Here is a 27,069-nt window from a genome sequence, read left to right on the forward strand (position 1 = left end):
AACACAGAGCAGAGAAACTGAGAGCACTTGAAGTAAAACATTTCCAAGTTTCTTGCTCTTTCTGCAGTTTTGATCCAACACTGACTCCCATTAAATATGTATGTAATATTTATGTTCTGTAAGACAAGGAAGGTAATTCAGAAGTATGCAGAACTAATTTTTTTCATTGCTGTGTTTGGCAGAGAGAAGAATGCTTTGCCTTCTCCTATTACTTTGGTGTCACTCTGCTAAATAGTACTGAAAGGGTCCTGCTGTTAAAAAACAACTTCAAAAAGTAACTCCTATCTCTAAACTGGTAGACACCTCACATTCTTACTCTTTCTCAGAATCCCATCTATGATGTTGCATTTTATTTATGCAGAATTTTCTATGCAGAATTTTCCAGTCTACACAGAGAGACTGGTTCATTACTGGAAGACACCTGTGAAAACACAATAGCATTTCAATGCTAAAACGCAACAATGTTTAAAGATAGCTTAAGCACATGGGTGAAGTTAATGTTTCCTTTCAGTATGTCTGGCTGAATTCTATGAGGGTACCACATCCGCTGAGCTCAGGCCAGCAGCCAGTGCAGGCTTTCTCTTCTGCTTGGTCCCTTATGTTCCAAAGGACCCGAAGCAGCCAGGGGAGAACCCCAGCAGCCTGGCCCGGCAGAAGTTCTTCCAGGCTCTCTCACAAGAAATGAAAATAGTCCAAAGCCTGGTTGAAGCTTTGAGGTTCTCTCAAGTTTCTGCTTCCTTCTGAAGGATAAACAAGACGTTACAAGAATCTGCTGTATATGTTAGTTATTTAGCCTGCACGCAGCAACTCTGGTGTACCAAGGGATTTTAATCTTTGTGTAAATATTATAGCCATTCACAGCAATGCTTTAGGGGAGAAACAAAGAGATTTATTCAGCTGAAACCACAGGGAGAATGTCAATAGGCATAATGCAATTGCTTGATTTGGAGTTTAGTCCAGATACTTGTTCTGATCAAATGAACTGTGGAATGTTTTAAAACAACTCCTTGCTTGTTTTGGGACAGCGTAAGAGAAATAGGGAATGGACTGCTACAGAAATATGTGGGGAGTGACGGGGGGGAGGGAGGGGAGAAAAGGCAGAAAGAGCACTGAACAGGGATGGGGGAGACTTGCAGTTATTCCCAGCCTTGTCAGCAGCCTGGTGGCTGACTCTGGCTAAGTCACTTCACTGCAGCATGTCTGGTTTCCTCAGGTGCAAGACAAAGACACTATCACTCTTTTCAGGTGTACTTCATGTCTTGTGATGGAAAGCAATACGCTGACAGGATGGACACTGCCCTCACAGACTTCTCCTGGCACACAATTTGCTCTCTGGAAGACACACAACCACCACAGAAACAACATGGAGCTCCTCAGACAACTTCTGCCATAGGGCAGATGGCTGAAGCCTTAAGTGCCTGCAGGTTGTGGGCCAGGGAACCATCCCAAGAGAGCTCCTACGGTGGGATACTGCCAGTCCACAACTTAAAACAGAAGCCAAGGAAAGCCTCCAAGCAGTACAACATGAAATGTGCTCAGCACAGAGATGAAAGATGAAAATCAGGGTATAAAACTTGTCACCCTTAGTGAACAGATTGGCAAAAGTCACAAACCTCTTTTAAGGCATTAACTGAAGAATTCTTTTTAGGATAGATGCCAACTGCATTCTCAGTTTACTCCACCAAATAAAACTACAGTTGATGTTTTCAAGCATGAAACATCTTTTTGAAGTGGCCAAGATGTAACCTCTACGTTTTGTAAATGCTTTCTCGAGGCAGAGGATTCCCATGGCAGGGCACTGTTTCATTACAGATGCTGAAGGAGCACAGTTCCACTCACAAACTTCTCTGCATGTAATTGTTTGTTTCTTGGCTTTCTCTATGCCTGACCCTCTACCTCATTTCAAACCTATCCAGACAAGCTACAAATTTTTGCTTCTGTTTCTGAAAAATCCAGAAAAATAACCAAGAATTGAAGACTTAATTAAAAAATAAATAGATGCAAAACACAACGTAGTAAAACTTACTGAAATCATCAATATATGGAGATGATTTCACATGTAAAGCACCAAAATTATGTTCTGCCAGACTATTTTAAAATATATTCCTCCTCTACTGAGAAAAAAAAAAGGGGGGTGGGGAGGAGGGCATACTTTTATCTCTGAAGTTGTAATTTGGGAAAAACTGAATTAATTTTTCAAAAAATAAACTAAACACAATTTAAATCGAAGAGTTCTGCAAAAAGTGTCTGAAAGGTCTGCCAAAATTCAGCTTTGAATTCACATCTGCGGCAAAGTATGAAGGAGGACTGCCTGAGGTAGTGTAAGTGGGACCAAATAGGTAACTTTCCTTTAGAATATATGGAATAGCTAAAAAACCCAGGTAAATTACTGCCAATCAAAACCACAGATATTTAAGGGGTTGCCACAACTGAACTGGAAAATAGGTTTTTAACTCTTGATGCAATCCTTGCCAGATTCAGGAGGGCATCCATGAACTGATTTACTCCACTAAGTAATTACTCATAAGCCAATACGCCTGCTCACTTCAGTTTTGCTTTGGTGAACATCCTGGAGAAGATGACCAAATCTGAAGGAAAGCATTGAAGTCCACAAACTTACATCCCTGCAGATTTTCATTGTACCAGTACACCATTTTCCAAACACCCTGTTCCCTTTAACAGATGGAAGTCAACAGATTAAAGGTCCCAACTTCCCAATGCAAGAGGCGGCAAGGAGGCACACACATATTTGGAACTGAAATAGGCTATCAGACTGTATTGGTTTCATGAGCACTGGTAATGTTATTAGTTGAGTCATGATAAGCAGTGACAATGAACAGTGGATGGAATACAGTTCTGATGAGCCATACCTAGCTCCTTTTGTATGTTGTCAGGGATTCCTGTAATAGTCTTTCTCCTTTTGACTTTCTTCGGCCGTCTTACCACCGTGTCTGTGTAAATTAGAGACCGCCGAATGCTGGCTTGGCGGTCGAAATTCTCCCCTAGTACATGGTAGAACAAGCAAAGCAACATTACTTCCAAGCACACTGACATCATGCACTTTCTTCCACTAGTTTTGTTGTAGAAATGGAAAAAAAGGCATTAATAAATGATGTTAGCTATGTCCTACAATGAAGGTTTACACTGAAGGAAGATACAGCACACTGTCACAGTAAGGCTTTACACACAAATATCCATTACACAGTACTGCATGTTTTAAAAGGAATTTTGGCTTTCTGAGCCCAGTTCATATTTAGTGAGAGGAGCTCTAATTCCACAAGCAAGGAGAATCCTTGCTTTAATTTGGCCCTTTATAGGTTTTTCTGTGGTTTTGTTAATTTATTTTTAAGTAATGAGCTGCAGAAAAAGCAAATCTGCTCATGAAAATGAAAGATCTCAATGGTTTACGCAGGAACAGACATTCCTACTGGCAACAGCTATTATGATGTCTTTGCACAGCTCCATCATTAAGTCACATGAGGCCCTTCTTTTTCATTCCAAGTTGCTCTGAACCTGTCAAGTGTACCACATTTCTGGTGTTGATCTTTTAACACAATACAAATAAGAGCTATGGAGCACGCAGAGATCAAACTGATCTTGTGGACTCATAAATATTTCAGAGTGAAAGCTGCTTAAAATGGAAACTTTACAGATGATTATAAAAATATACCATGGCAAGAGCTGAAAAAATGTGTAAGTGCACTTTGCCAGACAAAGCCTTATGATGACCATGTGCTGTATCATAATGGGACCCAGAAGCACCACTATCATAAAGCAGCTTTTCTTTAGGAATTCACTTTAGTTTAGAGGTTTATAATTTGGCCATTTTACTAGTAGTAAGATAAAAATTGCCCTATAGATCGTGAACTAATTCTCTGTCACTTTAAAATTTTAAGAGCTAACCCCCGTAGCTCACATTAAGTTCCATTTTTAGAAGTTTAAGCATTTTAAAGCACTGCTCAGTGTCCTTTAGATGGCCCATTTAAAACTTAAAGGCAGAAAAACTTTGATATACATTGTACATGTTTTTTTCCACCGTACACTTCTTTGGAAATCAATGACCAAATTATTTACCTCTAAAAAGTGATTAATGCACAGTAACTAATACATCATAAAAATGACCCCTGGCTGACTGCACATCAGTATGATGTGCGTCGTGCGAGTAGCGTAGAAAACCTCATTGCCTCTATAACAGTTAAAGATACAGTCATATATTAAAGTATAGCATGTGGACTTGAGAAAATGCAAGGAAAAAATGTAGCATTTTCATTCACCATGTTGTAAATAGAAAGACTCTGACTCTGTTTGACTGGAGCCTTGACCATGGGCCACACTTGTGCTGAATGGAATTCTTGCAGTTATGAAATGCCGGTTTCATCCAACTTTTGGACTGACTGAAATCAGATTAAGGGGAGGAGAGGAAGCCCATGGGAACTACAAAATTTAGAGCTGTGGATCCCACTGGCTTAGTAGAAGTCCTGAAATATTGAGACAGACTATCCACTGTCTCAAGCAGTACCAGTATTAGGATGTTAGGACCCATACGGGGCAAGAGTCAGGACATTAGGTTATCCTGTCATGCAGGATGATAAAAATAATTCCAGCCACATTATAATGAATCCAACAGATTTGAAGGATAAAGTTTTGCATCTCTCATCATATCTTTATCCACTCAAAGGCCAACAATTATGCCTGAGATGGTGATTGCAATGAACTATAATGTAGCCAGATCTGAATGCCCTGGAATAAAATGTTAAGTGATAAGCACAGGGTGCAAACAAGGAGAGAGTCTTTCACATGAAGCCTCAGACAGCACAAACAGGATGGCCATGGGGAAATGTTACTGTGCCAACTGATCCACAGTAACTTGTTCCAAAGGAGCTACCTAAGAGCTAACTCAACCAATCCATCTTTAATGGCTTTTGATACACAAAGGCCACAATGCAAATCCGTAGAATTTCAAAATAACAACTTCAATGAAATCCAACAAGCAAAATCAGAATGTCTCAGTCTTTTCTTTCTTCATTGTCATCTTTTTCATTTTAGAAAATATCAATGTCAATGTGAAGTATATTTTACAGATATAAGGATACTTTTCTCCTTCTCTTACAGGTTTGTAATAAATCATCTGGGTATTCCTTATATACTTTACTCAGTTGTCCCTCATGCAGTATATTCAGTTTCCATGGATTCACAGAGAATATGTAAGTATGTGCTTAAATCTCACTGAAGTCAGTCAAGCTGGACACAAGCAAATGCTTAAATATTTTGCAGGATCCAGCCTGGCACTGATCACCTCCACCATTACCAGACTCCTCCATCTGGAAAGAAAGTTAGCTCCGGAAAACCCACAAGAACAGACACCATTATATATCTTTTAACCCACAGGATATGTAAATGCCAAGACTGGCCACCACTGAAAAATTCAGTCCAACCCCTTCCAGGCCAGAATAAAGCTCAGCCCAGGCACTCTCAGACTTAAACCGCTTCCAAATCTGGATGTCTAGTCAGCAGTTTGTCAGCCTAATGCAATGCCCCTGCACCTTCACGCTATCCAACAGATTTTTATGACTACTGTATTAGTTGCAATCTGTTCACCAAAGAGCCCTGAAAGCTGAACTCATGGAGCATTTATTGCACAGCCACGTGAGAGGCCTTTGTAGCAGAATCACTACTAATGCACTGCTGAAAACGTTACCAATTGCCAGCAGTCTCTTCAAAGGTTAACCTTTTATTTCATGCCAGGAGTAATAAAATGGAAGTGTTGTGACCTCTCTTCTGGGAGAGTGAGAGTGTGTGAAGGGAAAAGCCAAATCAAAACAAAACCCCTCAATGGTTTGTTCCATTTTATGTTGAACAAACTGCACAGAATTTCTTGTCAGTTTTTTCCTGTCTCGTGCAGTAACATAAGGAACTTCACAAAATAAAATTACTCGGTGTGTGGGAGAGCAGAGGAGGGGAGCAGATTGTGACTTTTTGAAGAGGAACAAGGACAGCAGCTTTTTCAGTATGTTGTGAGTGGCTCACCTCGCTTGCCCTGTTTCACAGTAACAATGTAATTATTTCAAGGGAAAGGGAATGGTGGATCCTGGAGACCAGACCACATGGTGCAACAGCAGTCTTCCTCTAATGCCCTCCCTTTTTATCTCTTCCAATTACCATGTTTATAAGGGAGTAAGTGCTTAACCACACACTCCAGAAAGGCGAGGTAAAATATGCACGTGCAGCATTTCAAACAAAAAAGTTGAGAATCGCAGAGTTTTCCGAGTGCTGTTACTAACAATTTAGTGCTGAACTAAACAACTCAGGGGACACAAGGTTCACTACACCAGTCAAATTATGCAGGTTGAAGTCACAAACATAATTTATCTAAACAAGGTGATGTTCTACATGACGATGAATTAAATCTATGAGTTATTTGATCCCTTTCCCTCATCCTTCTTTCCATCTGTTTACTTCCCCCGTACCTTTTGCAGTATGCAGGGTCATTAAATCAAACAACAGATTACTGTTTCTCCAAGTATACTGTGTTCCTGCTGTCACAACATCTAAGCCCTACTCAAGCTTATTGATTATGTCAGATTATCCATTGTTCCTGTAACTTGGCCTTCTGCATCTGTATCCTAAATTCCCTAGATGATGCCAACTGCCCTAGTAACATTTCAGCATTGCATATATTTTCCTTCTATTAGTTTTCCAGAGGTGGGGTATTCATGATTTCATGTTGTCTTCATCTGTTTACTTCAAATATTTTCTGCTGTTTATTTAAGAAATAATTTCTCGTTGATTTCTCAGAGCTTACTAATGTTTGTAACAGATGTCCTGCTCCTATACTAATAGAATATTTAAATAGTATTAAATAATACTAATTAAAATACTAGTTTATAAAAATACAGGTGAAAAAAGCACTGCTAGTCATGCAGGGAAAGAGAACCTAATTTACTTTCAAAACAAAACCAAACATTGCAAGCTATTGATTGTCAGAGTAAGCGTGGAGTCAGAGCATGCCATATGGCATTTTAAATAAATTGGATATTGAGTATCATCCTAGCTTTGGCAGGCAAATGGTCAGTTATTTGAATTAACTAATAACAGACAATCTTGATACTGTGCAGAAAAAAAGGGGTTATTAAATTGAAGCATTAATTCCATCTTCTGCTTTACACACAACAAAGTATCTATTCAGCATTAAGCTTTAATGTAATGTAACTTCCACAGAGTGAGAGTTCTGCAACGGTAAAATCAAAGAGCATTTTCAAAATGAAGAGTTAATACACAGTTCATAACAAGAAAATTTGGACTGTGGTTATGTAAGTGGAGTGTCTTACCTAGAGTACTGCTCAGAAGTATAGCCTCACTAACTTTTGCTGTTCTAACCCTACTCTCCTTGACACCTAAACCTTTTGTTACTGATAAAAATTAGACCCTAGAGCTTTTTTTCTTGATTTTTGTAACATTTAGTCTTTGGAACACAGAAGTTCCTGACAACCTTCCTTAAATAAAACTCCTAGAAGAAAATCTTGAAATATCATCAACATTGGATAAAACATGATTTTCAATTATATATCCTCAGTGTAGTCCACAGCAAAACATTGCTATTTATCAGTCCTCTTCTTGCATTTCATGAATATCTAATACTGTTTCAAGCCCACATATTTTAACTATCTCCATTAATGATAATTTTAAGGGATTCTGATGTTTTCTAATTAAGTTCAGATTTAGACTATTAAAAGCAAAATGGTTTTCACAGAAAGGTATCGTAAGTAATTTAAAATTCATGCACTGAATATATGAATGTCCAAATACTAGCCAACTGTATGGATCACCTTTCATCTCTGTCCTCCCTCATCATGTAGTGCAATTACTGAAATTAAAAGCCTACCAGTCACATTAATAGGAACCACATCTGTTTGGACGGCTTGTGCTTGTTGTCGCATTTTCTCTTCTGGCGTTGGCAGTGGAAGAGACTTAGTCCAGTTGGTTTGGGTGTTGATATCTGATAACTCATTTGTAGCTGGACTTTTAGGCCTTTTGATGGTAATAAGCTTTTCTTCTTCAGGGGGAGAGACGGGACACTACAAACAGAAATACATACAACAATGTGAATTTACTACTAAAATATCCGTAGGACTATGGTATTACTAAGGTGCTGCTGCTGTAGTCAGCATGATTGTTTGTGGAGCAAAACATCCTCATAAATATCACACTTTAACCTACATAAAGAGCAGTTTTAAGAACACACAAATAAACACACAACGAAACACCTAGTTTCTATTTTTCAAGACATTTGATTAGTCTAAGGAATATATACCAATCAAGGGGGAAAAAAGTGGTCTTGCACATAGCAAAGCACAGTAACTAATTACACCTTACACACTGACGTAACTCCTGCAGTGATTAACCCCTGTCTCCCTGCACCGAGCTTTGCCTTCCCTTCCCCTCGCATCTCCCCAGGCTCTACTAGAAGAGGAGATCTGAGCACTGCTTTGCTCCAGGTGCACTACGCTGTACGAATGCGTAAAGTCCCAGCAAGAAGCCTGTTATGAAACGACAGATTTTAGTAGAGCTCAGTAAAAGAACCAATCAGAACACTCCACAAAATCATCAGACATGCATCAGTGAGGTAGCAATCAACTTGGCTTTGGTCTTGGAGAAACTGACCACAATCCAAGGGGTTACTCATTTTTCAGTGATAAAACACTTAATATTATTAGTGCCACAGAGTGGTAATTTTAAAAGTCAGTTCTTCTCAAAGTGGCAGATTTCAACTCCATGAATTGTTTTACTTAAAAAAAAACCAACAAAAAAACTCCCCAACCAATGAAATGAAAAACTTTCCACACAAGAAAAAGAGATTGCAACAGCATGTGCAAATCCCTCCACCAAAGTTATAAGCCAAAAAAACCATTTCCTTTCAGGAAGCAAATCTGTTTTCATTACAAGGTCCTTGCTTGCATGCCAGTAATGGCAGGGAAAGCCATAGCACAGCTTTTTACTGACAGGACAGTACCTGTCCATGGCAAACACTGAGGGCAGGCAGATTCAGGCCATGCAGAAGACATCACTGAGGCTTCTAGTAGGTCGTCACAAATGCAAGTGAACTTGAGAGAAGCAGCCTTCCCTCCTCCTTACTCCTGCCTGCAAGGCACTCCAACAAATCCCAGAAGCAGGAGAGGAAGGAAGACCTGGAGGAAAACCAACCACAGTCTCCTTCTGCCCCCCACAAAACAAAAAAGAGAAGAGAACATGGAAGAGGAGTTGCATAGTGTTTGCAGCACTAGCAGAGACCTCTCTGCAACCTGTTGACTCTTCTGTTTCAGAGGAGTTTGCTTTGGGACCTTCCTCCCTACCACCAGACCAGAATTACCCCTGTCTTTTCTTTACTCCTCTCTCCCTTTGGAAAGCCAAATACTACTCAGAACAGGGTTGTCAGTACTGCCTCTTCCCCCCCTCCCTGCTGCACACAGGCATGGAATGAAACATCACAGCTCTTTATAACAGATGGATTTTTTTTATTATTGTGGGTGTTCAGTCTAAGTGATCTGTTTTCTCTTAAAGCTGAGTGCTATAAAAAAGACTTGCCCAAACACTGTGCTGCAACCACTGTTTATCATTTCTGATTTTAATTTTCTTCCTGTTACTACGAGGAGTTCCCACTGTTTATAAATAAATAACCATTTATTTATTCTGTTGTGCTTTGACTCTACATCCTTTAGGACAGAGTCCAACATTTTATTAAATAGAAAACAAAAAATAAAAGCAACTTCCAGGCAAAAAGTAAAAGAAAAGTAAAACCTCTTCAGGCAACAGTAAAAAAAACATTTCAGGCAATGAAACTATTACTAATGTCGTTCTGTGGTTTGGAACCACACTTCAGAACGTGGGAGCTTTTCTTCAAGGATATAATCCATTTCTAACAGCCTTGAATTTCTTTCCTAGAGAGGCTGTGGAAGGGATAGATGCTGCTCTGTACTTAAGGGCTCAGCCCAGTGAAAGCCCAGCAGCTCTATCAATACAATCTTCTTAGAGGACACCAACATTTTTTCAGGCCTCTGCTGTTTCTAAAAAGCTCTAAAACCAAGTAATAATATGATGTGAGTACTTACCTTTTTTTGAGAGTGTGTCCATACACTATTTATATACATATACAGTGTGGGCACATATATATGTACTTGCAAACACAAGGACTTTCCCACTTCAAATCACCCAAATTCATAAATACCTTCATTACCTTAAGCAATTTGGGACAGGAATGCCATTGAAGAAGGGAAAGCTGCCTCCAGGCAATGCTTCCCCCCCAGTTAGGTTTAAAAACTGGGAAGGGAGAAAGGGTTTGTAAGGAACATGACAAGGGGGTGATAGTCCACTTGTCACAGCAGGCATTGTACATGCACTTAAAGGAGTAAGCAAAGGTTGAGGCAAAGAAATACTGCTTTCCCTGTACTACAGTGAGCTTTTCTCCACCTGAATCAGGGAGACCAAGGGAGACACCTCAAGCATAGTTTTGCAGTTTGTCTGGGGTGAGGATGAGCACCAGTGACCTTCAAATACACTGTTTGGTTGATACTGTCAGCATCAGTATGTGTCACCTTCAGACTGTACTGCAGTGTCAGGTCTCAGCTGTCATACAGAAGTCTCTAAGGGCTACTCCACTATGTCAAGTGGCAGAGATACTGGTTACAAAGCCATCCTTCCTTATCAAAGAAATTACCCAAGCCAAGCAGAACAGCTTTTTTGTTAAGAGTATATGAACAGAAAAACTGAAGAAGTGAAGCATCTGCTACAAGGGAACCCTAATTATCCAAAGAATGTGGAACATCCATCAGAAATTTTGCAGAATTAGAAGTTGAGAAAATTGGGGGCAGATGGAGTAAGACAGACAGAAATGAATCAGGTTGTATGAGCATATAACCAACCAGAAGCAACTGAAAACCCAATGGTGCAGTTGAGTTCAAGGCAGTATCAGTGAAAATGACTTCCTGCCGCAGGACACACATACGTACTTCTACAAAATAATTCAGTAAGAGTTGGAGGTGGTTTTGGGTGTAAGAGTAAGTGTTCACATTTCAGCTGTAGGTACATTTTCCTGAAGAAACATGACTGTCTCTATTTATAGCCTTTCTTCCAAAGTACTCTCAGTGATAATGGTGTAGGCATGACAAAGCTGTACACAGCTATATTACACACAGAGGAATGCAAGAGCTCATCTTTCAGCCTTCTTCAGACAGAAATTATTTACCCCTATAATTAGGATGAAAATGAGATTTACATATTTTTGGCAAACATTCCCAGATTTACAGCGCAGAAGCTTGCTGGAAGATGCAGTGAATTGCTGCTGTGTGGCAGGAATGTCTTCTCCAGTCAGGTCTGTTACACCAGAAGTAGAACGAGGCAGTACTTTGAGAATATTTATCTGCTTAGAAAAGCTGATAATAAACTCTATGTCCATAACAGAACAGAAGTACTTGTCCCCTTTTTAAAGCATCTCCGAGTCATAATAACTTTACTGCTAGACTTAAATGGCCAAATCTCTGGAATGGGTTGTCACACTCATCTCCACAGGAAAATTTGCTGGAATTCATTCCTTTTCATGGACATGGTAGGAGGTAAAGGTGGGATGTGAAAGGAGCAGCCTTGGACCTTGCAGTGTTTCCACAAACATGCTCTAGGGATAAAAAACCTGAACCTTCAAAGGGGAGTTAAAATGGAGAATCCAGGAGAAAAATGGCCTATAAATATCCTACACACGTGGCTACATGGCTCAGTGAGCTGGAGCCTCTCCGACAACTTGTTGATATACTGTCCCCCAACCAACTCAGCTGCTGAGATACAACAAAAGGGTTTCACTATCTCAGCACATTCATGCTATTTGAGAGGTCCCAGATGACAAATGAGTTTATGCTATGTATCTCACAGCACTCTCTGCCTAAATAATCTGTTTATTCTAAATCCTTTTTATATAACAGGGATTTATACGACAGTGTTTAAAAAAAGATCGAGCCTCCAGGAAGAAAACTCAATCCACAAAAATTTTACTTTTCAGCAAAGAGACTTCAAACTTCTAGTCATGCCATTTACCCTACTGTCTACTAAAATTACTTCTAAAATCATAATTTATCAGAAAAACAAAATAGAGAAAAAAAAATCAGTGTTGGAGACAGCAGCCATACCAGTTCAACTGTCTATTGTATTTGCCAACATTCTATTTTTGCTCCAGTGCTTTACTAGATTTGATGGCTTCAAGTGCCACTTTCCCAACAGCAAGGGATCAACACAATCAGTAACAGAGAAAAGAAACCCAAGACCCAAACCTGGCCAACTGAGATTGGCACTTCACATGCCTAATTCAATCCGTGGGGTTTCACACTGTCTCATGGAACACTGCCAAATTATACATTTACATGAATTTACACCTTAGATGAATTAGTCATTAGACTCTATTTGGTGTCCTCTAGACCAAGGTCACCAGTCTAGTTCCCCCAGTCTTCACAGAATATTCCATTTTATTACTTCTACACACAGATCTCCAGTTCCACTAGCCAGCATTGCTATCCTACTAAATTCTTCACTTCATAACCTTCATTAGGTCTCAGTTAGGAAGAACTTTTTTTGTCAGCTGAAATTACTGACTATCAAGCAAATTATCACCTTAACAAGCACCACAGAAATGTTTTCTTCTTCCTCTACTCTGTGGTAACGGGATAAAAAACACAAGAAGATCTGTACTGCTTGAAACTCTGAAAGCCTGTCTAGTATCTGCCTTAAGATAATGGCTAATCAGTGATATCAAGGTGAAATTCAAATTTGAAGATGCATAGAGAAGATACTTTTTTTCCTGAATATTCTCTCAGCCTTGGATGGAGTCCTCACCCCTCAAGAATGTACCCAGTTGCTTTCTAAACCCGTGTAAACTTTCGGCATCCACAATTCCCACAGCAGCTGCACAGTCTGAGTATGCAATGAGTGAAGAATTATACCCTCTTTTCTTTGTTCAAAGATTTTCTGCACACAGCTTCCTTAATGCTTTGGCATTTCATGCATTATGAGCTGCTGGTTTAGTTCAGTAAATGGTGCAGTATTTAAAAAAAACAAACACCTACAAATGGTGTAAAATATGTGTGGTGCTTACAAGAGCAGTGCCATGCAACTGCAGCAGAGGACAGCATCACCCAGAGGTATCTTTGGCTCCGCCAGACCTCATGCCTCAGGATTTTTTAGGCATTCCCACCTCCAAAACTGAAGTGCCCAACTGCTTTACCTCCTCTTAACACCAAGTAAAGTTTTGGATTAGACTTCCTCAAATCAGTACAGTTAGTGCACTTGTTTTCACTTAAGATACTGAACAGTTTCTTGCAGATATTGGAGAGGCAACTAACAGTTCAGATGAGCACAGTGACAAAAATACACTCTCCCACCATCTCCCCCTCCAAATAAGAAAAGTGTTTTTTCACCCAAAGCATCTAGCTTTGTTTCTCAGCAACTATCAAGGCAAAGTTCATAAGCCAAATGACACAACGTAAGGAAAAACACCATGAGTTTTGGGTGCACAAACATTTTCATAAATGGAATAAACAAATAATATATGCAATACTGCATGCTTAGGAGCAGGTATTCTCTGTAGTTCACATTTATCATTCAAGAAAAGTACATTCCTCCAAATTAGTAGAGTTTATCCATGGCTCATTAAAAACCAATGAAGCAGCCAATTAAATAAAACACAGTGTCCATTGGGGGAGGGGTTTCAAAGGAGGCAAATATTAATAGACAAAAAACAGAGTAAAAAATTCTGTAAGTAAATACAGGATACTGTACTGCAGACAAAAAGGAGTACAGAGGAAAAAAAAAGGAAACAAACCTGGCATGGGACTCTTCCGTTGAGCGGTTGTTTTTTTAACTGCTTTTTATTTTAAGCAGAAAAAAGCAGCAGGTAACGACTGAAGGCTAAGAGCAGAATAAGATTGCATATATGCTAAATGCTACAGGTAACATCAAGCTGCAGATACGGCAGCTGGATGGTCCCACTTGTGGGCAAAGTACCTTGTTGTTCCAGGGAACCAAGTTACAGCAGGCGCTAATGCAAGACTGAGAGATGCAGTCTAACAGACTAGACTGTTGAGTGAGACAAAAAGAAACAAAGAGAATGAGTGGTAAAAAGGGAAAGAAAAAGGAGTAAGAAAAAAACCACACAAAAGACAAATACAGTTAATATACACATGCATACATTTCAGAACATAAGGAGAACTGGAGTCTGAAAGTGACATTTCAAAACATCTTTTACACTGGTAAAACAGAGTAATACTATAGCACAGGAATAGCTCCCAAGATGTGGCACCAACAGCAGCATGTAAGATATGAGAAAGGAGGAGACTGGTCACAGTACTGAGATGTAAAATCCAGGTAAACCAATTTAATCACCAACAAACTCAATTAGGATCAGTACTACATTGGAGTTTGGCCTGTGCTCCATTAATCTAACTTGTAAGAATCAACATTAAAAGTAAAAGGGCAGATCCAAACACTTAATTTTATATCAACTTCCACTCAGAGACTCCAGCTTTCTATGTTTTCTAATTTTGTTCATTCGTTTTTGAGTTGTGACTGCTTCTCCCTAGTGGTTTTCCCTTGGAACAGCACATGTTCTGCTTACCTTAGACATTTCCAAAGACACTGAACCAACGTGCCTGGTGGCGTGACTACTACCCTCTGCTGACAGACACCCATCTCCACAAAACCTGAGAATGCTGGTGGATCTCCTCTTGCATCACCTAACCATGGTTTCATATTGTCTCCAGCATAAACAGACAAGCAGAATATCTGGCTACGGTTTTTATTTTTAGAAGCAGATTAAAAACAACAGGAAAAGCTGGTTTCCTTTGTGAAATCACCCACTCTTTTTTTCTGCAAGTTGGCAATTGTATCAACTACAGAGTTTCTCAACAGCAAATAGGTATTCATCCACCCATCATTATTTCACTGTTCTCAAATTTCAATTATTAAGTACTGCATGCACAGAATTTAGATGTCGGCTTTTACCTTGAATAGACAACAAAGCTATGAGGCTTTCATCTAGTGGTAAGGAGTTCACATTTTGAATCACAGCATTTTTGGTGACCCCAGTTCCACACTGTTACTGAAGAACTCTCCTGACAGTTGAAATATGACTCCCTCAAGGCATAAGACTTCTTAGAATTACTTGGCTCTTTACCAGTAGGGTAATAATTCAAGTTCAGAAATCTGTTACGGTAAACATTAATTTAAAGAAAGATTAAAAATTTACACCCTTGCAAAAAAAAAAAAAAAGAAAAAAAAAAAAGAAAAACAAGGGGAAAAAGAAAGGAAAAAAAGCCAATTAAACAAAGATACTGGTCAAAAGACTCCACAAAAGAGAGCTATACAAATATGAATGGAGACTCATGCTACAGTTTACAAGAAATTAATGTCTTTGTGAGCTGGAAATAGGAGTGGCAGGGTTAAGGTTAAGCTTCTGAGATAATCAGTAACAGCCAAGACTGTCAGTTCGGCAGCTATCTTTCTCCACAGCTCTGAATCATCCTTTCAGCTACAATATTTAAAGGAACCTATTCCAATTTGAAATGGAAGTGCTATCCTATATTTAAAGCACACTTAGTTGCATTAATTTTCTCCAGAATGCACAGGAATTGTTAGTAACACATTATGTTAACACTGAAAAAACCCTTAACCAAGAAAGGGTGACAGCTCTTAAGTCTCCAAGAATCCTCACCCATGCTTACATACCTTCATTCAAATTGTTTAAGGAAAAATGTATTTATATTTATTAAATGTTACATTAGTTTTACATGTGCAGATGGTTATGCTGCACAGCACTGGCCAGGACAAGTGGATGACATGTATGTATGCATTTATGTGCAATACATTAATAGCAACAAACAAGGTGTTAATACTTTCCCCAGTGGAAATCGTAATTCCACTGATTTCAACATGGTTTTCCAAATTACCATTATAATGCATTCCACGGTATGAATGTGCTTTACATTCTCGGCTTGATGCCAGTACATACCACACACAGCTAAACAAGATGCTCTGACATTCCCTGCCAATACACAGATAAAATGCAATCACCACCTGGATGAGAGACTCTACATATTCCACAACACCTTTTATTATGTGACTAAAACCCATGGAGGATTAAACTGAGAACACAGTACCCTCTGAAGTGCATTCTCAGGGTCTGCACATTTTGCTTATATAGTTATTTGGTCTATACTACAGAGGGATATACGGTTTAGCAACAATTCAAAGAAATTAAACTGTGTTACAATCAAGGACATCCTCCCACTCTCTAAGCAACAACAGTTTTTGGCAAAGTATTCTAGAATATCCATCTTGAAAATGCCAGGAGCTCTGGCATTTCAGCTTTAGACAGGCACGCTCCAGTGGATCTTGCCATCCACCCCAGCAGTAACATCCCAGACCACAACACCAAAGTCAGCTTTTCCTTCAGAGCCCACAGGCACAACAGGATAAAGTAAAGACAGGGGAGCAGAATTTCTTTTCTTCCTCAGAACAATAATGCAACTTAACAGTACTGTAACTGAAATCTATATAAATTGATGTATAAATAAATATGGCTTCATAACTTTCTTAAAACTTGTGATCAACTGTTCCTTCTCTTTATTTAAATTATTTCTAGATTCTAAGCTAAGCACACTGGGAGTTGAGATGTGGGGATATAAGCAAGAAAATCATGAAGTAAACTGAAAGAAAGGCAATAAACCCAACTCAGTGGGCAATCTTCATTTTCTGGATGCCTTTACCAAACAGTTGTGATGCATTAGGACAAAGCCTCTACCTAAATGAGTAACTGCCTGTATTAGCAATTCAAAGTGTGCACCTATCCAAGTTACAATGCAAGTATGCTGATGGCTGCTGAATAGCTCTTCCTGCTACTTGAATGTAAACACTTAGCAGCTACCCTTGCTGGGGTCTTCCCTCCAGAACATTACCAAACCCCTTCCTGCTTTCACTCTCTGAACATGCCAGTGGGAACTTTTTATCAGAGCATGGGTAGAACTGGGATTTTTAAGAGACCATGAAAGTCAGATGATCTACTATCACTGTAATTCAAAGGAATAAACATCTTTGTGGTCCTCTAAAAATCCTGCCTTATTTGAACAGTGTTATGGCAGGCAATTAAACTGCACCAGGCAAGTATTTTTTCCAGTGCTTTGCCCCCCACCATTACCTTTTGTTCAATTTCTTCATAATCATCCTGGTAACTTCCACAGATTGCACTGGAGGACGAGGAGAAGGTGGGGCCCTGAGAGTAATACTGTGAGCTCCGGTAGCCATCCCGCCGCAGCTTGTCACACTCTGCCGAAAGAAAGAGAAACAGGAGGTTAAATCATGGCAAGAGCCATTACTGTTTATGCTTGGTGTTCAGTGGCACTTAAGTACTGAATGTCTTTCTGAAAATGTTTACCGTGCATTAACATTGTCTGCCCCAAGTGACAGAACCCAAGGGCGCGTTCCTCATATTTGTTTCTATATTTCCTCCTCCCTCACATGTATGACACACGTAAGCCCACACACAGTGTATTAACCCAGGCGATGGCAAGTGCTTTGGAAAGAAGGGGAAATAGATTTATTTATTTAAGTGAGGCCTGGCTCCGTGTCTTGACAGATGGCATCATCTTGCAGGATGGGAGATGGATGCATGCGAGTAACTCCAGGGGTCTCATTTGCCAGGCCGGTAGACATCTATTATATGCCTTACACTTGAAATGATGATGATGTTGCTCACTACTCAAGCACCATCTGCTAAATAACTTTGGCACTGACCACTTGTCTTGTCTTCCTGTCCATGGAAGAGACCATTTACCGTGGTTTTAGAGAGAGGAATACAAATCATGGGAATAGCAGAATCTTGCGCTGCTGCACAGCACATGTAGTTTAGCACTATAGAGTTTCTAAAGTTCAGAAAGAATTCAGAGCAAACATGCATCCCCACTCACAATAGTCAAAATTCCAGTCAGCATCGCATCCCCCTCACCAAGTTTTCCACAATCATCTTCCTGCCTCCTAATTGATATTCAGTGTGATTGTGCTAAAGAATAACAGACGCCAGAGCATAAGGAAAAATTAAATGTTCAAGATGCGGCAACCAAACTCATCAGACCAGTTTAAATTTATTTAATTTAAATTAAATTTCCAAAGAGAGATATCTGAATCTGTTGAAAGATGATGAAAGCAAGAAGAAAATTAAGTATTTGGTGTATTTCCATTTAAGGAACTGAAATTTCTGCACAATACACAGGCATTATCACGACACAAAGTGCTTTTATCATCACTTGCTGGAGAAAGGCTTTCTGTGATTATATCATCTGTCTGCCTATCTTGATCTTTTGAACAGTCCTTAAAATAGAAAAGATGCAATGTTTATACCAAGGGCAAGGTTTTAGAGAGGCTTTTGCCTGGCAAATGATTAGGTGGAGTTACAATCTGCACCTCCAGCATACATGTCCTCTGTTATGCTCAGATGCTTCTGAGACTGAGGTCTGGAGGACTTGTGCTGACAGGTTAACTGACCTACAGCAAACACACTGTGAGGATTTCATCAGTAAGGACTCCCCTGTATCTGTACACAGACACTGAGGAGGCAAGCTTACAGTCTGACAACTAGCCACTTCCATCAGTGCCGGACATATGTCCTTGCCTACGTATTCCTATGGCATCAAAAAGGGCAGTATGGCATGAACCTTCCCTTCTCTCTCAATTCAAGGACCAACGGTGGCAGTGTGGGTTTTGAGATCCAAATCAATGGCTACATCTCAGGAACAGAGGGTTGGTAATCCTGTTTACCCGTTCCACATGTGTGAGCATGCTGACATTGTGCACATCTGGCAAAGTGCTGCCTTACTTCAGGAGCAGGGTGAAAAACGACTGTCAGCAACCACAGCAAAGCAAATTCCTCCACCACCCTTCCAAATTTGGTACTGGATCCAGCCAGATCCAGCATATAACACTCACAGATGTGAGCACCCTGATGGGCTGTTTGTTGGTTTGAGCTACAAATGAACAGGGATAAGCGGACTATGGCAGAACAAGACAGCCCAAAGACTTGCATCAGCTTGTAGTGTGGGTTAACATGCTAAGCTGTCAATTTAGACACTGCAACTTTTACCTTCAGAGCAATCATTAATCACTGCAAACAAACATGAATACAACCTAAAGGGTGCATAAGAATGCAGTTATTTTTCCTCCCATTTTTGGAGTAAGGCTTAAAGTCCTGGCTGGCCACTCCTGCAACTCTCCAACATCTGACATCATGGCACACCCCAAAAAAATACCTGCGGTGGTTTGACCTGGGATGGATGCCAGATGCCCACCAAAGCTGCTCTATCGCTCTCTTCCTCTGAAGAGAGCTGGGAAGGAGAGAGAAAATGTAACAAAAGGCTCATGAGTTGAGAAAAGGACAGAGAGAGATCACTCACCAGTTAAAACCACAGGCAAAACAGTTTTGATTTAGGGAGCTTAGTTAAATTTATTACTGATCAAAATCAGAGCAGGATAATGAGAAGTAAAGCAAATCCTAAAAAACACACTTCGCCCCCTCCTCCCCTCATTCGCAGGCTTAACTTTATTCCCAGTTCTCTACCTCCTCCCCATTCAGCAGTGCAGGGAGATGGGGAATGGGGGTTATGGTCAGCTCATCATGTTTCTGCTGCTACTTCCTCTTCAGGGAGGTCATTCCCCTGCTCCAGTGTGGAATTCCTCCCATGGGAGACAGTCCTGTAAAAACTCTCCAACGTGAGTCCTTCCCACGGGCTACAACTCTCCACAAACTGCTCCAGCAGTGGTTCTCCCACGGGCGCAGTCCTTTAGGAACAGTCTGCTGCAGTGTGGGTTCCCCACACGTACAGAAGTCCTGCCAGCAAATCTGCTCTTCCTTGGGCTTCTCCATCCATGGATTCCCAGAGCCTGCCAGGAGCCTGCTCCAGTTTGGGCTTTCCCATGGAGCCACAGTTGTCACAGGACTCTTCTGGAGGCGACAGGCTCTTCTGAAGCATGATAAATGAATGCTCTGATGTTGATTGACCTTATTTATCTTCCTAACCAAGAAGGTGAAGATGATGAACAGTGCACCTCATGAAGCCCAGAAAAGCTCCAAAAACTTAAGGAAATCAACACTGAAGGTGTCAAGTCCATCACAACTTCAGGTAGACTGACAATAACAACCTGTCAGCTTATCAAGCTCACAACCTCCGGCTGTCCACAACACAAAATCCATGTAGCTTCAGAAGCTATTGCAGCAACATTGCTGATGATGCCAAAATTGCTACAAACTGCTAGGTGAAACCAAGAAAAAGGTGATTTGTACCCAAGAACAGCTTTTCTATTAATGTACTGTCACTGTACATTTTGCAGCACAGCCAGAAACAGTGTGGATGGCACCCTAGGCCAACAAACCTCATCAGGGGCTTTAGGCAGGTATCTTTTACTTCGTGTTGCAACAGCCCACAAGCACAACACAAGGTCACACATTGCACCTGACTGAAGGTACTGTCACTGCCAAACCAAAGGTGGCAACTGCTGTTTAAAAACTGTTCAAGCTGGAGGCTCCTTCCCTCCACCTCCTTACTATTATTAGAGATGCACATGGTCTTCTGTAAGCAATCAGGTTCATCTTTTTCAGCTACAGGGGTTTTATTTTTGTAAAAAAAATACCGATGAAGAAGCTAGAGATACTTACTCTAGGAAAATATTCCAGACGCTTACTCTAGGAAAGACTCCCTTCTTCCCAGAGGAGCAATGCGTTGTCCTATTCTGACAACCCCAAACAGAGAAGAGCACTATACACTAAGTGAAAAAGTTCTTACAGTTATTTCAGAGACGTCTGTACTGAAGCTGACTAGGTAACAGAAGGATCCATCCAGCTCCAGTTATTAAAAATCTTCATTTTAAAGAATGACAATACATTAGTGCCAGCTGAATCAGGGACATACACACTCTTGGCTGGACCCAGCAGCAGGGATGCCATTTCCCACATTATACAACATTAAAACTGTGCACAGTGTTTCCATACTTCTGCCAAAGAACTGCCAGGTCGAACCCCAGGACGCTGCATCAGGCAGGACACAAACGCCTGCTCCTGAGGACGCGCTCGCCAGTCCAAATCTGCAGCACACGCTGCAGACAAGCTTGAAGTCACAGTTTTTGTGGGAATCTGCTCTGAAATGTGCAACAATATGACTATGCCCTAGATGAAACAATTTTGCTCACACAAACACTAATTCCAGGAAAATCAGGAAAGTGTCTCTGCCTTGGCAATTGCAGTCGGTGGCTGCACTGGGTAGTGCCACAACTCAGAAGTCTGAAGCTACCTCCCCTTCATCTCCTGACTGCTTCTGCGGCCAAGTGCACAGGGACACTGCCTGTCACCTTCTGCTGCTCTGCAAGTCTTTTCAGGCTAGGTGAAACCATAGATTAGTTCTTATCTTCTTCTATACTAGTGATACATTAAATTTCAGAACCTCCTCTGTATTACGAGCATTGCTTAAAAATGACTGTCATTAGATTATATTATATTTCCACTTATGTGGCACAAGTTAGAAAATGAAAATTTTCCTGAAATTTCTCCTTGTGTTTTGCTGTTCACAGGGTGGTTTTAGTTAAGCGTGAAGAAAGTGCATGGGAAATGTAGTCAAAACCCTTTTAAGGGCCCCCTCATCATTTCCACAGTTATTAGAACAGGCTTCAGGAGATACAAACAAAGAAAATGTGTTAAAGCTGTCAGTGCCCAATACAATCATGCCCAAGTCTGCTATATACCCAACCACTCATATACTTGCCCAGGATTGCAGTATTGCAGCCTTTGCTAAATCTTGGCATCAGAGAGAAGTGTGCTGGGGACATGTCCTGTGCATCACCCATCTCTGCTCAACAGCTGGGGGACAGGCAGGTACCTGCAGCACCAAACTGAGACCAAAGGTTCAACCAGCCATGTGCAATCCTGCACCAGAGTTTTGATCCACAGGCACTGAATTCAGCACTGTTGCGAATAACTCAACCTCTCCATATAAAAGCTTATGGCCTTTGTGACAGACTGTCAGGCCAAGTGTATGAAAATACCTCCAAGGCCTCTCAGACTAGATCTTTCTCTGTTTCATACAAGGACTTGTATGTGCCCCTGAGCCAGTAACACACAGTACCAAGTCCCACACACAGAGGGAATTTACTGCTTTTCCAACAACTGAAACCATATTCTTGCATGATAATTTGAGCCACAAATCATGGGAGTGAACAGAAGGCACAGCACTGATACCTCAGTAATTCGTCTGACATGGTATTACCATGGTAAAGTAGGATTAACATTTACCTTGTCAGACCTACATGCCACACCGTGCCGCGACAGATGGAAGGCTGAGTTGCTGTGAGGGGACCGGATGCATTGGCTCTTTTCCTCTTCTTTAACCAACTTGGTTGGACCCAGCAGCAGGGATGCCATTTCCCACATTATTACCCAAATATGGTAATGTTTTGTACCTACTGAGCTTCCTACCAGTAAAACTTGTTGCAGCATCTTGAAGTTTATATGATGGAAAATTCATCACCCTGTAAGAAGCAGAACTGGTCAGAGGGAGATGGATTCAGTTATTTTCAGAAGTTGTGCTTAATTTTTTTCTTATTGTAAATGAACTGTGCAAGAGTAAGTGTTATTTTTAACAAGCTTCTTCATAAAGCAATTATTTTGCCTGTCAGTATTAGGGTGCCCCATATATACCTGTCTGTAGGGAGAAAGCCTCCAGGTGCTGGTTTTCAGGGCTAGAGCCCATCTGAGCCTGAGATCTGTCCTTAAGGCACAGCTCCAGTAAGAGCACAGAGCCATAGCCTTATGCCACCACCCTGGACCAGTCCTTCACATCTCAGGCCTGAAAGTACACCCATCACTCACTAAATTAGCCCTAATGAGATTATTCAGATTACTCCTGTAAGCAAACACTGCTCACATGACTGTTGCAGGATCAGGCCTTAAGCTCTGTAGCTGCCTACATCCACATGTACACACCTGGGCACACTCTCACAAGTATATATTGAAGAGTCTAATACTAAAAAACTAAAATCCACATTTCTAAATATTTATTAGTAACCAGCAAAGGCACTGGTTAGAGAATTAAATTACCATGATACGTGGAGATACAGCTAGAAAGCAGAAGTGAGAGCATTGCCAAACTCATGTCAGCAGTGGACATGGTAATGTTGCCAGGCCATAAGCTATGGCAGGCAGTACAGCCTACCACAAAATAGCCAGCGTAAGGGAAAGGTGTGCTTGGTACGTACCTGTGTCAGTTAGTGCTAGCTTCTAGTTTTGCAATGTTATTAAGAAACACAGATATGGTTGTTGTAGTGATTGCTGCTTATATAAGAATTTATTTTTAGTAACTGCTGAAAAGGTATAAATACTCAGCTCTGTATCAATAAAAACGGCTTATTGCATCCACGCAATCTGCCCCGTCTCTTTCATCGCCAACCATCTTGTGACAATGATATTCACTAGTATAAACTTAGAAACTTGGCATCAAAGTTATTCAGACATCTAAATAGCTCCAATTTGCTTGGAATAACTACCCATCCCATTGCACGGGTCAAGCAATGAAAGACAGAAAAATCATATCCTGGAAACATCTGAATTTGCCCTGTATGCAAGAACAGGACCTGGAACTCACAACTAATTGCTAAAATCCAAAGAGAAAATGTAAGTCAAACCAGGAGCAGATGCACTGCTCGCCTGGGAGAGCTGCCCAGAGTTGCTGAAACAGAAACTCCCAGGTACAGAGGTAGAAAGGGGAAAGATCAGACAAACATCACTTACTAAATTTTACACCACCTTACTGTCTCCTTGTCAGCAAGAAGGGACATCTGACAAGGTGACAGCTGCATCTGTAAGCTGGAAAAACTATCTCAGCTGAAGTCTGGGTGACTTCTTGGCAGAGCCTTTCATGTTGTAACTTGTATTTTTCTATTTTTCTTTTTTTTCTTTTTTTTAACTACAGAAAGCCATTAACTGCTCGAGTCAGCTAAACTGTCAACTACAGAAATAAATCTGCTGACTAGTATATTAAAACACATTTATCCATTCACCGCACATATCACTGGAAAACCACTCTACTCCCCAGGGTCAGAAATCTTTCTTTTTCCAGTCTTCAAACATTGTAGTAGTCAACTTCTTCTGTAAATATCCACAAACCATGTTCCTCCCTAAGTCACAATTACAAACACTGTCTTACAAGTAGCTTTTCAAAATTTCACCTAAACCCAGACAGACTTCAGTATAATATACATTTGTCTTGTAAATGCAAATTGTTTAAAATTACCTCTTATTTTATAGGTTACACCGCACTTTAATAATCAAAGTATCACTGCTTTTGGTTTTAAAAGAATTTACTTTCACCACTAGCAAGTAAATGCATATAATTTTAATTTACTTGATAGATATTTTCAATTTGTTTTTCCAGTTGAGTTAAGACAACTAAGACCTTGTGGGCTTGTGACAGACAGGCGTGGGTGTCGAAGACCTGGATTTCTGAGCTGGCATTGCTGCATCCAAGCAAATCACTTTGGGTTAGATCCAGTCAAGGACTTACACCCTACAGACAGACATGACATGATCTAAATGTCATGTACGTGCCTCCTAAATTCAGAGTCCAAACAGGTATGTACACACAGTCTGCAGCATATGAACACACAGAGAGGCACCTCAGGAAAATTCCAACTACGGAAGAACTCAAGATACCTTAACTCACATCGCCACCACACCAGTAACGACCAGTGCTGGGTCCAGTGCTGCAGGCCCTTCTCATAAGGGGCAAGAGAACCTAACAGGGATATCAACATCTTTACTTCTAAGGATGATGTGCTTTTGCAAGTTAAAGTATTCTGCGTTTAGACACAAATTTTAGTTCTTTACAGATGAGGTGAGCACAGGCTGAATCTCCAGCTTCATAATGGTGTACTTTGAACACTAAGCAAAAAGTTGTCACCTGTAATGGCCAGAGTTGTGCTTTGTTTGGGACTGTCACATGGTCTGGTGCTAAGTACTGAAACATACTCTGAGCACAGAACTAGGACCTCTTCAAAGGGTATGGCTGCCTCTCTGCTTGCTCACAGCACTGTGGTAAGACGTGGATAAAACCAAGGTAACACTCGATTACACAGTTAACTGGGGAATTTCAGGGAGGTAACTTTTCAAGATAAAGAGCTTGTTGAGAATTATTATGCCTGGGACCATAATTAAAACAGACACCCTAGTTCAAAGGTTTCTTTGGTTAGTAGATCTAACTAAAATTACTACCTTTCACTCTGCGCCCCTTTATGGTTCCCTCATTTGTAAACTGGGGTTAATGCACAGTTCTCTGTATGTGGATGAGACAGGCTATGTAAAAGCACAGCTGTACAAAGGCAATCTTGTTTCTCACAAATATCTCAAGTTAAATATTACTTCAAAAAAAAGCAGCTCAATTTAATTCCAACACAGCACCTATTTTTGTCCCTGGGATCTAAATATGCAGCAGACAGCTTGCCTCTACCACTTTACATTCCTCCCAAAAATTCACACAGTTTGGATCATGTCCCATTTTCTTTAAATATATAAATCCCCATATCATTTGCAGAACTTGACTATCACAGAGACTGCTCCTATATCAAAGCTTTAAAATATGTTGTAAAGCCACAGCAATGATGCACTTGTGTAACAACTGAACTGTAACCAATGCTGACTGCAAAGCAAGTTCATGAACTTCAGCTGTGATATATCCAGTGCACCATTTTGTTCAGACTCCCAATTAAACAGGTCAAGGATTTCAACAGATGGAGTTCTGTTGCCACCCAGCTGAAAAAAACTTCTGATCAACAGCTCAGTCTAGGTGCTTTGGCTAGTACCAGCCTTTGTCAGTCCAGCCAACTTCCTTATTATTCCCGTCCCTTGCCCCAAAATGCAGTTTTATTCTGATACCTCTATGTCTTTTATCACTACATACAGAAAAGCCCAAGACAAGCCCAGACACAGCAAACACTGCTACCAACACATTTCTTCACAAGCACCATTTAAAGTGGCAAGTTTCCAACCCACCAGTAAAACTTAGCTGTTTGCTTCAAAGCCATCTTACTTGATGAGTAAGTAAGTACTTGAAAGGTCCATTAGACTTTTTTAAAGACTATTTCGCATGTTCCCTCTCATTAAAAAGTAGCCAAGCCCAGACACACAGGTAGCTTTTAATGACAGATGCTGTCCAGAGTTACCCAGAAACAAAGATGTCTCGGGCTCCAAGGGGATGAAGGTAATCCTAACAGAGGGCTGCTGGAGTGTGACAGAGATGCTGAATGGGTACTTCAAAGAAGTCTTACTGAAAGTGAGCAAATGTATTTATGTTAGGTCTATTTCCTCCAACACACAAATGTTGGGAAGCATGCCCTGCCATGGTAACTAGAGGCCAGTCAGGCTGGGAAGCCCACCCTTCCAAGCAGCTTCAGGGCTCAGCTGTGCAGACACTTAGAGTAGCACAAAGACAGGGCAAGAAAGTGCAACATTAAAGGAAAGCAAGCAGATATATTTATTTTCAAGTTTAAATCAGATGCAGCTGTTTAAGAAGGATCCAAATTAAAAGGAACTATTCAATGTCAAAATACTGTTAACAGGGTCAAGTAAATGCAAATGCATTGATCATTCCTTTCTTTTCTTGGGGCTTTTAAAAAACAAGTGCATTTAATACCAATCTTTAATTCCCCAGGTGATCTGCATGATTTAGCGATACAGAAAACCCATCTAATGGCACCAAAATGCAACAGCCATGACAAATTATATTTGTTAACAAGCTGTCACTAGGGAGTGCTCAAAATAATTATCACCGTTTGTCTCAAGTTAATTTAAATTTCTGCAAGTGCCTTATACGACTGCATTTAGTGGTGACAAGATGTCTTGAGTTTAACAGTGCATTTGCTTCCTTTTTATCTTTGATGCTTGCATTAAAATAATGCTCCCTGCTTTTTCTCTAGCATTTTTATGGATATTTTTTGTTTCTTAGACAACTGAAC

The 27,069-nt window shown here is 40.5% G+C and overlaps 1 protein-coding gene across 10 annotated transcripts in view; it reads right to left on the reverse strand.

Moving 5' to 3' along the window:
- The window catches only part of NHSL1 (NHS like 1), a 184,107-nt gene that overhangs the window by 21,101 nt on the left and 135,937 nt on the right, over positions 1–27,069 (reverse strand). For 4 of the 10 annotated variants that reach the window (XM_039569899.1, XM_019288236.3, XM_019288242.3 and 1 more), the window contains exons 3-6: positions 17,225–17,352; positions 14,038–14,109; positions 7,883–8,075; positions 2,871–3,002 (exon numbers count right to left, since the gene is read on the reverse strand). In XM_039569899.1, the coding sequence (XP_039425833.1) occupies positions 2,871–3,002; positions 7,883–8,075; positions 14,038–14,109; positions 17,225–17,352 (525 nt within the window). The remainder of the gene's footprint in view (positions 1–2,870; positions 3,003–7,882; positions 8,076–14,037; positions 14,110–17,224; positions 17,353–27,069) is intronic. The other 6 variants (XM_039569901.1, XM_039569900.1, XM_010399801.4 and 3 more) reach the window with 3 other exon arrangements.

This window comes from Corvus cornix, chromosome 3, assembly GCF_000738735.6.
Source record: "Corvus cornix cornix isolate S_Up_H32 chromosome 3, ASM73873v5, whole genome shotgun sequence".
NCBI lineage: Eukaryota > Metazoa > Chordata > Aves > Passeriformes > Corvidae > Corvus > Corvus cornix.